Source organism: Panulirus ornatus, chromosome 3, assembly GCF_036320965.1.
Source record: "Panulirus ornatus isolate Po-2019 chromosome 3, ASM3632096v1, whole genome shotgun sequence".
Lineage (NCBI taxonomy): Eukaryota > Metazoa > Arthropoda > Malacostraca > Decapoda > Palinuridae > Panulirus > Panulirus ornatus.
The window spans coordinates 73,144,501-73,159,108 of NC_092226.1; the positions used below are offsets into that span (position 1 = coordinate 73,144,501).

The 14,608-nt window shown below is 42.4% G+C and overlaps 1 protein-coding gene across 8 annotated transcripts in view; it reads left to right on the forward strand.

Annotated features, from left to right (window-relative positions):
* Ptp36E (protein tyrosine phosphatase 36E) overlaps positions 1–14,608 on the forward strand; it is a 216,881-nt gene that overhangs the window by 172,950 nt on the left and 29,323 nt on the right. For all 8 annotated transcript variants that reach the window (XM_071689540.1, XM_071689578.1, XM_071689549.1 and 5 more), the window contains 8 exons: positions 5,820–5,935; positions 6,496–6,583; positions 8,252–8,328; positions 9,023–9,157; positions 11,830–11,964; positions 12,331–12,488; positions 13,459–13,594; positions 13,727–13,873. In XM_071689540.1, coding sequence (XP_071545641.1) covers positions 5,820–5,935; positions 6,496–6,583; positions 8,252–8,328; positions 9,023–9,157; positions 11,830–11,964; positions 12,331–12,488; positions 13,459–13,594; positions 13,727–13,873 — 992 coding nt within the window. The remainder of the gene's footprint in view (positions 1–5,819; positions 5,936–6,495; positions 6,584–8,251; positions 8,329–9,022; positions 9,158–11,829; positions 11,965–12,330; positions 12,489–13,458; positions 13,595–13,726; positions 13,874–14,608) is intronic.

Genomic DNA, 14,608 nt, shown 5'->3' on the forward strand with positions numbered 1-14,608 from the left:
GCTGGCACTCAGCATTCTTCCCCCGTGTCGCAGGAGGCATGAGTCACACTTAGACTCGGGTGTCAGACTCGCCCAGGAGCGAGGCACGCAGGGGAGGTGTGTGTGTGTGTGTGTGAGGAGTGCAGGGGGCTCTGATCGGGGCGTGCATTATTCATTTGTATTTGGTGGGTTGGCACTGCCGTGGCTATTATGTTCCCCTCTCTTGCCCAATTTCTCTTTCTGCCTCGCACATGGCTTGCTGGTATTCAGCCCACAAACGCACACACTCTCTATCAAACCCATCGCTAGAAAACACATAACTCACCCCACCTCTGTTTTAACTAATTCATCTTAGTTGTATTTACACACAGCCTGACAGCCCGCCAAATCGACGTATCCCTGCCGCTGAAATGGAACAGTTCAACGGTCTAGGAGGGCTGAATGGTATCTAGGGCCCCTTTGAACATCATCATCATCATCATCATCATCATCATCATCATCATATGACACGAACGCACCTCACGTCTACCAGTTACGTTCCAAGGCCTGGCTCCGATTATGCAACGCACCCGGTCTCAAATCCAGTCTCCCCGCTTGTTGAACACCATCTGTCTCCTTCCTCACTTTGACCATTACCTCTCCGTAACTCAGTGGTCCAAGGCTGCCACTTCTCTCCACCTTCAGTCCTCGAACTATATACAATCTTCACCATCGTGTCCGTTGCAGAGTTGATTATGTTTACAATCTATTGGTTGCCTGATGGAATATTAAGACTCCCAGCTTTGATGATGCCATCTGACTATGAATCACTTCACCCGGGTGAAAGTCTCATTATTAAGCTTTATATGTAGTCCACCAAACTCCTTCAGTCAATTAAGACTCCTCGACTCGTTCACTTTTTGCAACGGGGTGACGTGAGTTTTCACATCCCCGCCGTGAAATGCTCTCTCTTCGGATGATTTCAGTGTAGACCACAGAGTTTGATATGACTCTGAAGGATGGAAAAGAATCAGATGTTACTTTTGTCCAGTCTCGTTCACAACACTCGTGTGGTCACGGGAGACACCAGCCTCGCAGGACAGAGCATTGTCTTCCTCCCTCCGCCGTGGTATCAACCACACCATCACCTGATCATCGCCATATCCTCCTGTGACCCGCTGATGAGGAGGACGAATTACCCGGGTGCTCCAGCCACAGTCGTTCTCAGGTTCTCTGGCTGCGGTAATCAGGAACCATTAGCGTTCAGACTTAATTTTGCTGTCTGAAAAGTCCTCTTTACACACACACACACACACACACACACACACACACACACAAGCGTCTTTACGTACACAAGCATTTTACACATGCCCGCTCAGAGATACACACTCGCTGTACATGTTGCGATCGCGCGCGTTCATGTATGATTCACGAGTGGTTAGGGAAGACCCACTTGCTGGTGGTGTCCACGAGGTAAACCAACCTCCCGATGAGATGGCTACAGGCCTCCATCTCCGTGTCTGTACACCACCAGGGGCACGGTGGACTAAAGTGGATAGACGGGAGGAGGCGTTAGATCTCCTCTGTCCACCAGCCTGGAAACCTGATGGACGGTAGCGGACAGGGACGGGTGCATGGACTACCTGGGTCATTTAAAGAGGCTGGCACATGGGTGTGACCCGGGGACCGACAGGTACACAGTGGGACTGCCCCGCCCCGTCCGTAGTGACGCTGTCAGCGAGTGCAAGACTGAGTGGTGGAATTGGTTATTCTGAAGGTAAGTGATGACAGAACCTGTCATGAAAACCGAAGTTTGCTGAGTTAAAGTAGGTTTTTTTTCTCTGCTGTGGGAGATTTATCACGAAGTGTAGAGGGGAGAGAAACAAATGGGTAGTGTCTTTAGAGGGTATGGAGGGTGGATAAGTGGACAAGGTCTTCGTGAGTTATTGCGAAGCCTTGGCCGAGCGAGGCACCGAGTTCGACTTGACCTCAGCAAGCAGAACGAACCCTAACTCGATGTTGTCGAACTTAACCCCATCAAGTGGAGGGAAGCCAGACGCGATGTTGTCGAACTTAACCCCATCAAGTGGAGGGAAGCCAGACGCGATGTTGTCGAACTTAACCCCATCAAGTGGAGGGAACCAAGACTTGAAGTTGTCGAACTTAACCCCATCAAGTAGGGGGAAGCCAGACTCGAAATTGTCAGACTTAACCCCAGCAAGTAGAGGGAACCCAAAGTTATCAAGCCCAACCTCAGTGCGGGGTAGAAAACTGGTCTCGAAAGCGACGACGCCTGTACGGGAGTGTGTGGGTTCCCTTCAGGTGTGGTCTGAAGGCAGTTGGTGTGTAGACGTCGCTAGCCACGAGCGCCCAAGCCTTCCCTTCGGTGTCAACAAGTCTTGGGCTCGACGTTGTGCATATTTGTCAGGCGATGTGGGACTCGCTCACACCAGGGAGGTTCTGGAACCCAGGGCGCTAGCTGGAGTATATCAGAGAACGAGTCTACAAGTCTTCATTTCTTTACATGAGAACAGGTTCGTAGCCATTCGATATCGTCTAATCAGCAGGAATATGTGTGTTGGAGAATACAAATTTGGAGTAAATACCTGACCTGCGGTTGATTTGATTTGTTACACAGACATAGTACACACACACACACACACACACACACACACACACACATTACTGTACTGTGTGTGGTAACGTCATATAAAGCATCTTCAGACGTTGAGGAATGCCTTTATATTCTCGCGAGTCTTGGAGTTGAGGTAAGTTACGTTTTCACTTTCATATCAACTTTTTGTCCCCTCACTTCATCCTCCTAACTTTCGCTCATTTCCTGCCTGCTGTTTCCTCCTCCTCCTCCTCCTCATAAAACTCGTCGTAAAATACTTTCCTCATATCCTCTCATCTGGACTACCAACTTGGGAAGCAGGTATTTTGTTTTTTCCCCGCCCTTTTTTTCACTCTCGACTAAACTACGAGAGTAGGTTAAAGATTACCATTTAAGACATGGAAACATACATATCATATCGGCTATGTTGGCTTACTTCACTCCACCCTCCGTGCTGTTGAAGCCTTAGGATCCACTTACGTTCGATCGATCACAAACAAGAATTGAGTTTATGAAGGGAGTCCATATGTTGCGTCTTACTTCACCTCACTCCTTGTCCTGTTCACTCATCATCACACATCTACTCAGGATTCATTCCTCGCTGTTTGCTTACTAGAGGGCCATGAATTCGGTAGATGTCAGGAGCATTTCGTCGAGTGTACAGTACATATTCTTAAGAGATTTCCGTACATATGTCTTCCATGGTGTTTACGTGAAACACAGGTCCACTTTTGACCTATGTCTTTTCATAAAATCTCACGACCACACTCGTGAATGAGACTTGAATTAGTATATGGGTAGAAAGTCACACGTCGTCTGCCACTACGAAAGTATTGATCGATTAATTCACTTGATTAGAGGAATTCTGAAATCTCGATGGAAAATAAAAGTTTCCACCAACCCTTCCTCTTGCCCATGCCTACCACAGCCACACCACACCTTCCTCTTGCCCATGCCTACCACAGCCACACAACACCTTCCCATTGCCCATCCTCTTTCCATACCTACCGCACCTTTCCGTGGCCTGGCTCACACCCCTGCCCCACTACATCAAGTCTAGCCAGTGCACCACAGAAACCCTCATCATACCCCACGTGAACCCACCGCTGGGTGATGGCATCGACTCAGACATCATAACTGACGTGTTCCCACCTTACCCACGTTTATCTCTTCACCCCTCACTGTGGGTACATACCTCAAGCTCACTCTGCCCGACACAGCCGACCATAACCGGTCGATATTTCTCCGTCGGGCCTCCAAAAATCGGCCTCTTCCTTCTCGAACACTTCGCCCTGTCTTCCCCCTTTGGGGTCTGCGGCTGCCCAGACCACAATGGTCTACTGGACCGGAATATTTCACCCAGACGACCCGCATGCCGCACCTCCCTCCTTCCACGCCCTCAGAGAGTCTCTCTCTCTCTCTCTCTCTCTCTCTCTCTCTCTCTCTCTCTCTCTCTCTCTGAGAACTGGCAGGCGGACGTTCCCCTTAATGCAAACGAAACTGATCATCACCGCCTGCTGACTGCATCGGCCCGGGGGCTTCAACACCCCATCTCCCATATTTATGCACTGTACCCGCTCTGTGCCTCATGCTCTGTCATATCTATGCACTGTACCCGCTCTGTGCCTCATGCTCTGTCTTATCCATGTACTATACCCACTCTGTGTCTCATGTTCTCTCAATATCCATGGACTATACCCACTCTGTGCCTCATGTTCTCTCATATCGTATGCACTGTACCTGCTCTGTGCCTCATGCGTGTCTCCGTCTGACTCCCTCTCCTTCCTCCTCCTCCTCCTTCTCCTCCTCCTCCTCCTCCTCCTCCTCCTCCTCTGTGCCCTTGGCCCACACTGGCAGAGAAGCCCTTTGCCTCTGCGTCCTTGGACAGCTATAAAGCCTTCTTAAACTCGACCCCGATCGTGGCGGACGAGACGAAGAAGCCGGACCAAAGCTTCGGCCAGACCCTGTCTGTGGCCATCATTCTGGCCCGGACGAGGAATCCGTGTCTTACGTCATCACCTCGTCCGTTCACAGCTCCGGTTTTTGAGGCTCTGTGGCCGCTCAGCTACCTGTTAAGCACGACGGTACGACCGTAGAGTACGACGGTACGACCCAAGAGCACGACGGTACGAACCTAGAGCACGACGATACAGCCCAAGAGCACGACGGCACGACCCAAGAGCACGACGGTACGACCCAAGAGCACGATGGTACGACCCATAAATATGATACACCGTGGACACTGCACGGTGTATTTCCTCTGAACTGGCTGGGTGCAGAGTATGCCTGAGCAAGTCACTCACTCACTGCTCGCACGAGTGACCAGCCCGGGATGGCACCGCACAGATGGCCGCTCGTGTCACGTCACCACGAGAATTTAAGTGTAATATTTTCCTGTCCTGATATAACCGCACGTGTGTGTGTCCCGGGGTATATATATATATATATATATATATATATATATATATATATATATATATATATATATATATATATATATGGACATTCGTGCCCGGTGTAGCCGTCGAAATGTAATTTTTTTTTCCATATCAACGCTCCATTTTTTCATAATGTTTAGTTTGGTCGAGAGAATAGGAGAATGAACCTGGTGAAATTGATGTTCAGGCTAGAACGAAAGCCATTTACGAGGGGGGAAGAAAAAATATATGATGGATGGAAACATTTACAGGAGAGAGAGAGAGAGAGAGAGAGAGAGAGAGAGAGAGAGAGAGAGAGAGAGAGAGAGAGAGAGAGAGAGAGCAGATGGACCTGTTGTCTCAGCGGCAACACCGCCTTTGTGTCCGTTATCACTTTTTTTTTTTCAAATTCATGACATCCACTGATGTAATCACGGTCTTATATTACACCATGTATTTTGTCACCACGTGCATAGGGAGAGTACTATACGTTGGTCGTAGAATTATGAACCTAAACACTCGAATCAGGCGTTCATGGATTTTAATTGGTGGTAACAGAAGTGAAGTTGACGGTTTCAATAACCAACTAATCGGAACGCCAGCCAGTTCAGTCGCTGGATCCAGATCACATCGAGTGAGCCACATCTGATTGCTGTTTGTGTTGTTACGGTGGCTGAGTCTCATCATTTTCAGCTACGTACCACAGCTAACACCCCCCCCCCCCCCCAGTATGATCCCCATCATCCCCCCACGGCTAAAGCTTAGACATATCCTGTGTATTTCCTGCGCTGATGTGAAGCTGTCACGTATTGCTCTCTTTTCCCCTGCAGCCGAGGAGGACAAGGCCATCGGGGCCATCCCTACGAAGCCTATGGACTCCAAGGACCTGGCCAGAGTGTGTACCCAACACCGGCGTTACCCCATCCTCTACAAGGTCGAGTTCCAGGTCAGTGTCAGTCGTTACGAGGTCCCAGTGTAACCCTCTACAAGGTCCACCTCCAGGTCACTGTTATCCTTCGAAAGTTAGTTTTAGATCACTATAGTCCTGCTTAAGGTAGAGTTATAGGTCATCGTTATTTTGACAACGTAGAGTTATGGGTCGTTGTTATCCTTCACGGTAGAGTTATAGATCAGTTGTCCAACACAGTAGAGTTACAGGTCAGTGTTACCCTTGACAAAGTAGAGTTACGTTACAGTTTTCCCCACAAGTTATAGTCACTGTTTTCCTTGACATGAGTGAGTTATAGGTCACTGTTACCCTTAACAAGGAAGTGATACAGTTAGTGGTAACCTTGACAAGGTAGTAAGGTCTTTGGAATCCTTGACAAGGTATAAATCACAGTTATCCACCACAATGTACAGTTACAAGTTATTGTTACAGTGAACAAGGTAGAGTTATGTTGTAATTATCTGTCACCAGGTAGTTATACTTCGTTGTTAAACTAGTTTAAAGTTGTAGATTATAGGTTATATATACATTAACTGTAAATTCTGTTCTTTCCAAAGATGGCGTCAAAGGTGGAGCCTCACTCAATGCGTCATGCGCTGAAGCCAGCCAATGAACTAAAGAACAGCAACAAGAAAAGTCTCTGCTGTAAGTTATAAATGAACAGTTTTCTCTTAAAGATCAACCCCATTTACTTTCATCCCGAAATGAGGATATATATATATATATATATATATATATATATATATATATATATATATATATATATATATATATATATATGAAGGTGAACTCGCCCTTCAGTAGGAGTTCTTAGATTTTATTTAAGTAATTTTTTCTATACATGTGGCATAGCATGTTTCGTGGAGACAATCCACCTCACCAGGTGGCAGTACTGAACAAATATCAGATGAAAGGTTTATATTTTTTCATATAAAGCTGATTTTACATACTCACTATATCCAAGATATGTTTAGCAATATCTTATCTTACCGAAACACATAACGTATGGAGCTTGAAGTGTCCTTTTGGTACTTTTAATTTGTATTGTATGTTTAGTCGAGGCAGAACCGTAGATTCCATTGGGCTTGGTTACAAACAAACCTTTATCATGATCCTCTCAAGACCCACCCAACCGCTAAACTTAGCAGTTGCGTGAGCATTTTTATGGTTTGACTGATGAAAAATAAAGCAAAGCTGCCACTCCCCGTACAGCACAGATAGGTAATTACAATGATGATGAGTTTGTCTACTTCCCTTGGTACTCTCTGGTACTTTTCGTGGTCCCTAGCAATGTTGTCTAACTTCTTGCCTAACTTTCCCTTACCTTCCTGCCCCAGGAGTCCCTTCTAATTGCCTAATGCTCTCCCAGTTGTCTAGGGATGATAGTGTGTTTACCTTCTGGTTGATAGTTACAGAGAAAGAATCTCCCCACCTCTGAGATGAATGCGGCTGGACCCCTGTAGTTGCTTTGTTCGGGTCAATAAGTTTTGTGTTCTGTCTTCCTATGGTTTATCATTCTGTATATATATATATATATATATATATATATATATATATATATGACTACGCCCCATATTATTAGCTTGTTTGCCAGTATGATACCTTGCTGTTGATGGTTCACGAATCATGAATGCTCGAGTGATTAGGAAAGGCGGATGTCTTAACCACCAACTATCATTTGGTCAGTGGTGTTTGATTATCTTCCTTCAGAACCTCCCTTCGTTTGTCAGCTAATATGCGAATGCTTTCGTGAATATCCCCCTACAAAAAATACCCATGGGACCTCTGTGTTTGTTTTTCTGTCCTTGTACCCTGTTGAATGGGTGCCTCTGGATAGAGTACTGTCGCGAGCAATCATCTCATCCCTTTATCCCCGCAGCTGCTGCATCTCTGCTCATGTAATGGTCAAATGAGTCTGTTAGTGCAATGTTATTCTTATAAGAGAATGAGTCTTCGTCAGGTTCGGCAAAACATTTTCCTAATCATCTGCAGAGTCATTGGACACACTGCATTCCAGATAGAATGATTAAGCTCCATATTTAGCTATTTCACTGGGATCCTACGTCGCCTTAGATGATTAAACTGGAGTCCATCTTCATTCATTTATTTAATATTCCATTTTTCTCGTCCATATCAAGCAGCCATGGGTACTCCTCGTTTAACCCCATTCCTTTAAGTCTCCCTCGCAAGCGTAAGAGCTTCGGTTCCTCCCAGTTCACATCAACCAGGACATATTACTGCAAACTAATGAACTTCCATTTAGATATGCCATCACCTTGATGAGGCTACAGCTTCTTTAATCCCTCTCGGCAGATGACTACAACAGAGTGGTGTTGGAACCCCTGCCTGATTCCCCAGATTCAGACTATGTCAACGCTTCCTACGTCGATGTAAGTTGATGGTTCTGGTCTTGCACATCTTGTCACGAAATTTGTTTTTCTTCAGAAACATGTTTTACTAATTCTGTGTGGACACTGAGGTCGAAGGAGGTGGTACTCTCCATTTATAAGTGATTATTAACATTTAAAGCCAATTAACCTACATTATTTATCAATGAAATATGACACATGAAGAATTGAAATGCATCATTTTAGCCACTATGTTCATATAAGGATCTTTACTTATTTTAAGTACTTATCACCATGTTATAAATGTCTTCCAGGTGTACAAGTTAGGCACATTATGAAAAATGATAAAAATGAAAAAAATTGATACATTCAAATCCAGATAAAATGACATTCGTCCAGTAATAGCGTCCACTATTTTTGTGTTAGTCCTAAGTACAGACCTGATTACAATTTTAAGCACAGCTTAACTTGGTACAGGCTCGATCTCTCCGTAACCAGCATAGTAACGTTATACAAATATCAAAAAAAAGATAGCTTTTTCAAATGTTGGGACAAAACAATGTTGCATTTTTCTTTACTGGTGTCGGTAACAGTGAAAGTTCACATTACATATCTAGGGCAGCAGGGTGGGTTAACTAGGGCAGGATAACTTCGAATAACGCATTCTTGGCAATGATCTCTCGTCTGTAATGCATAGATCAAATAATCTTTTTCTTTTACATACATCTCTCCACAGAGCCTGCTGACGCCAAAGGCATACGTAGCGACGCAAGGACCGCTGGAAAACACGATCGTGGATTTCTGGCGGTTAGTATGGCAGCAGAAATCTCGTCTCATAGTCATGCTCACCAAGACATTCGATTTCATTAAGGTAAGCAGTGGCTGTGGTTTGTGTGTGGGCTCAGGACTTAGCATGCAAGGCAGGAGAGTGCTGGTGAGTGGTATGGTGAAGAGTGAGGAGGTGGTGGAAGCCTTGCACGAGACGGATTATGGCGTAGTGGCAGAAGTGGATGGGTCGACAATGTGGCCAAAGGTTTGGTACATACCTTAAGACAGACTGAATATTCGCTTCTACAGAGGCTAAGGGAACGAAGGTGATGATTGCTTGACTTGCAGAGCTTTAAGTTTGTTAAGTGTACCTGTTTAAGTGTATACAAAAGTGGTGGTGATTATGAGGGTGGTGGCAGGCACAGAGGATCCGACTGGGGAGAAGCAGTGTGGCTTCGGGAGTTGTAGAGGTGCATGTGGTGCACTTGTTCTGCCTGGTGCAGTGCGGATATTTAAAGTTTATCCACCAGCCAATGACTGTCCATGGTGGCTTACCCCTACTACAACTTGACAGATTCCGTCATTTCGTGACACACATATTGGCTTTCTTTTCATAATACCACACAACAACACTTGTGGAGACATTTTTTAACAACATACATCGTGAATGATAGACTATGATTACCCTGTCATAATTGTCATAGAGTTTCTGCATATGACTTATTTACATAATTTGCAGATATATCACATATTCATTGCTTTGATTACATAATATTCAGATATCTGCATTGTTCACTGGAGCTATTTACTACATAATGACCTGTCATATAAACGCTTGCCGTCGGTGGTTTTAGAATATTATTTCCTCTATATCATAATCGGTTTCCTATTATGATTAAAAGCACTTTCTTACAGTGGTAACAGTTCAACATCCACCAAATCATTATCAATATCATTAGTTGCTTAATTGCAATCTCTAATTTGCGGTTTAGTACATAGTTACCGCCTACGCCTGGGAGGGGCCTCTTCCTTCCACTCGCTCTTGTATGAGTGACTGACTAGGATTTTTTTTTCCCAATTGGTAATTATAGTTGCTTGCTGCATAAGGTATATTTCCATAAACGCACCTTCGAATTTAATTATGTGAGGGCAGGAAGAAACTACCCTTAAAAGTATGGTTTTACTCACGATTGCACTGAAAATTAATTAGAACTAAGTTTAAAGTAGTCTGATGGAGAGAGATAACAATATTTATAGGAAAGAAAAGTATTTTACTTCATGATCTTCAGCAATGTGGATCAGCGATGTAAGGATTTGTTTTTTGATGAAAAATTTGCGAGGAAGACATAACTAACAAATTGCAGTTAAAAATAATGTTTATATACATATGACAGGGAAAGTGAATTGTTATTAATTCAAAACATCGTAGTTCAAAACGTAAGAATTCCTTGTTATCACCTGAATCACACCTAAGGAGAGTCTCTCCCGTAAAACTTTGAGACAAAGAAACGGGAATTCTCTCAGGCACTTTTTACTAAAGGTAATTTTATTCTCCACTTTAAGAAGTAATAATTGGCATTGTACCTTAATCACAGTGGTGCATTTATCCACTTTTCCAAGGTCGTCCTGGTCCACGACTTTGCGTAACTTTGTTACCCTATGTCCTTTCTCATTCCCTTAAATGCCTGATAACTCGTGAAGCGTTTGTCTCGAACTTGAATAAAATGACAGTGTCTTTAAAATTTCCAGTTTCCCAGCTTAAGGTAAGAGTTCATGGAAAAGTAAGTAGTATGTACAAAAAAGTTAGATACTTTGTATGGCCGTGATGTGACACTGAAGTGTACACTTCAATCTATGGTAGGTATTTTTGATTAATGGTGAATGAGGATGTACACTTGGCCACAGGAGTTTGCGAGCACGTACTTAGTTTGTTCAAGATAACAGTCCCTAACACTGTAGGGGAGGAGTAAGGGAACATAGTAGAGTAACGTAACTTAAATGAGTGGTCTTTCATAAAAGTCTAATTGTTCTTGCATGTAGGTCTGGTAGTATGTTTTGTGTAAGTGATAGCGATCAGGTAAGTGAAAAAATTACTCATGAATGTTAATGAACGTAATAGTTCATGTTGCTAAGAAGTGGTGTACAGCAGCATTCAGTCATCGCTCTGTCAAGTGTGTCAATCTGCAAGAACAATATGACTCTTTTATCAGTCGTCATCTATTTAACAGTTCAAGTTTACTATGTTCCACGTATCCTGCTTACTCCTCCTCTTCACTATCTGCGTATGGAAGTGACCAAGGTTACGGTACCTATTAGCCATACACCATACAAATGTCATAATGTTAATGGTTCAGAATGAAATAGAGAATAGCAGTTTATCTATATATAACACTTTTTGGCGAAAATTGGTGATATGTGTATATATATATATATATATATATATATATATATATATATATATATTATTTATTTATATATATATATATAGCGACTCCTGGCATTGCCGAAGGGTGCAGCTTTTGTCATGGCGTGTTAGATGTAAACTTTCTTCATATTTTGCTGTTTATTTTATGTGTCCATTCTGTTTTTGAAGAATATTGATTTTCTTAAGTTTTGGATATAGTACTTCGTTTTTGTGTTTGTGGGAGCGAGTTTTCAGTATTTTCCAGACACACAGAAAGCACTGCACACAAGCATCTTTCACCCAATCCGTTAGTGTGAAAACATTTTCCCTTTCATTCCTTAACATCCATGAAAACTATATTGTCTTTACAGGTTATGTGTGTGCAGTATTGGCCAGCCATGGTTGGCTGCCCCGACCACTATGAGGGGATCAAAGTAGACCTTCTGAAGGAAGAACAGTTGGCCAACTTCATGATCCGCACCATGAAACTCAGCTTAGATGGACATGTAAGGCTCCAAAGTGATGAGTTAATTTCTTTCGCTGGAAGTAATGATTACCGTTTCCTGTATATTTCAAAAGCATTTTATGAGCCATTGTTTTGAGTTAGTTAAATGGGTAGTTTAGGTTGATAAAGATCTGGGTTTGTTAGTGTGTGAGTGAGTTATAGCAAAAAATCGGTCATTGATTATAATTTTTCATGTTCTCTCCTTATAATGTAAGTTTTTGGAACTTTACTTTGGCATTAAGGCACTATGCAATGAAAAGTTCAGAAAGCAAATTTAGAGAATGACAGTCTTCTATACCATAGGTTCAGAATATGTTTGTAAATATGGGGGATTGATTTTTATACCTCATTTCATTTTCTTCTACAGCCTGAGGAAGAGAGAGAGGTTGTCCAGTTCCACTATACTGAATGGCCATCACACACTCAGCCTTTTGTCAATGGCTTATTAGAGTTCCGGCGGAGAATTAGAATATGGATGAAATCCAACATCACTCCAGCTGATGGCCCAATGATTGTTCATTGCAGGTGAAGAGAAATCTTTCATAGTTCCCAAGAAATAAGAAGGGTAGTTTAGAGGATCATTATAAGTATATTGACATAATATTGTAGTAAAGTATGATTGGTTTTGAAAATTGGTATACGAGTTTATTGATTGGTCATTGCTTTATTTGATAATTTAGTGGGCACCTGGAGACATTTGGTGGTGATAGCTCTACCGAGTTTAGGGTTTAGATGCATCAGTGGTGTTCACCTTAGCTTATAGTAAGGTTGGGATTGCCGTAGTGAATCTTGATGTAGTGCATGACAGCCAATGATAAGTGAGAATCCCACTATATTGTATATGTAGGGTGGACTTTGATGGACATACTCCTGTAACTACAGGTTTTGTGAAGACACTGACCAGTTCTATCTGACTAGTCAGGTTTCAATGAAGTAAGCGATTTGCATATTCCTCTAAACATCATTGAACTCTCCCATCTAATGTTGTAAAGCATAAATGCTATCCTGACTAAGATCTTAACTGAGAAATGTTTCAGTGTTTAAGAATATTATCCTTTATCATGAATCATCTCGTAACGAGTAAATTTCCACCTACCCAGATTAGGACTGATTATCCCCAGCCGACTTCCATTCAGGAACAATATTGCCTCTTCTCTCCATAAGAAAGGTGCTAACTGTTGAAATATATGTATTTTGTAACCTATTTTGTTGTGTCTGATTATCAACATTAGATAATCTCATTGAAACTTCCACATCTGACTCATTTACCCTTTCAGTCATCCTGGACACCATCTGCCAGTGGTTACATTATGAGTGAAAAATCAATTCATCAAGGCTTTATCATTTTCAAGGACTTTCTCAATTTAAAGGATCCATCATTTACATACTCCTGCATAGAGTGCAGTGTTGAAGCTGCAGGAACTCCATAAGAAGGACCCTGGAGTTGTATGATAATGTTATATTTTGCTTACATACACATTGATTTCTTGAACAGTGATGGAGGTGCAAGGACTGGTGTTTATATGGCTGTAGATGCTAACTTGGAGTTACATGAGGAGGATGCCAAGTTGGATATCTATGGTTACGTTAAGAAAATGAAGCAAGCTCGTCCAGGACTAGTAGAGACAGTGGTATGTACCGTTACCTTCTTCATTGCATTGAGGAAAAATTGACTATCATAATGTTTTTCATTATGCACCTCAATTTATTATTGTACATGATGTACTCTCACTTATATCTAAGTTCCTGGCATCTTACTTCAGGCTCAATATCGGTTTATCTATGATGCCCTTGAAGAATTTCTTCTTTGTGGATACTCCTTCTTCCCTGTCAGTGAGCTTTCTCAGCGTCTCAAACACAAATCCATGAAGGTCAATGGCAACAAGAGCGAGTATCAAATAGAGTTCGAGGTAAGATTAAACAGTTTGTGCTTTTATTAAGATTTGACAAATATATTATATCATTTTATCATTGCAGTATACTGCTCTGTTTCACATTTGGTTTACTTTCCTGTGTATTCATAAATTTGATGATTTCTCTGAGTACTGTGAGCTCAAGTTCACAAGGATTAATGGGAACAAAACCTTGAGTCTTTTAGATTTTGATGGAAGATCAGTCGAGTTGTGATTTTCTTTTAGTTTTAGGTATGTTATGTGTATTTTTGTGACTTTCACTCTTGAATGATGGGCTTTGCATTCTTTCACTAGTTTGATCATTTTATTAAAATTTTATAAAGAAGTTTGTTAATAGTATTAATATGTTGAGAGACAGAGTTGCATCATTTATATGTAAAAAATATTTATATGTCTATAGTTTTCATTTTCAAGAAACACTGTTGCTAAATCATATTGAATTTCTTTCAAATGTAGTGAGATAACTCATTGAATCTTTGCTGTGATATTCATGAAGCATACTTCATTTCTGTCCACCATTGTTTCTGAATCACATTTAGTTATGATGCTCACAATACAGATCCCCATGGTGTTGCGGTTAGCATTACTGATCATCATGCATGGACAGGCCACCTGGATCAATCCTCCATGGGTTTGAATTCTGGTCATGGAAGCCAATCCACAGTCCACCCAGCTGCTCACCCTTCCCTAGGGGCTGTTTAATAAAATGGGTATTTTGTGTAGGCTTGGGTG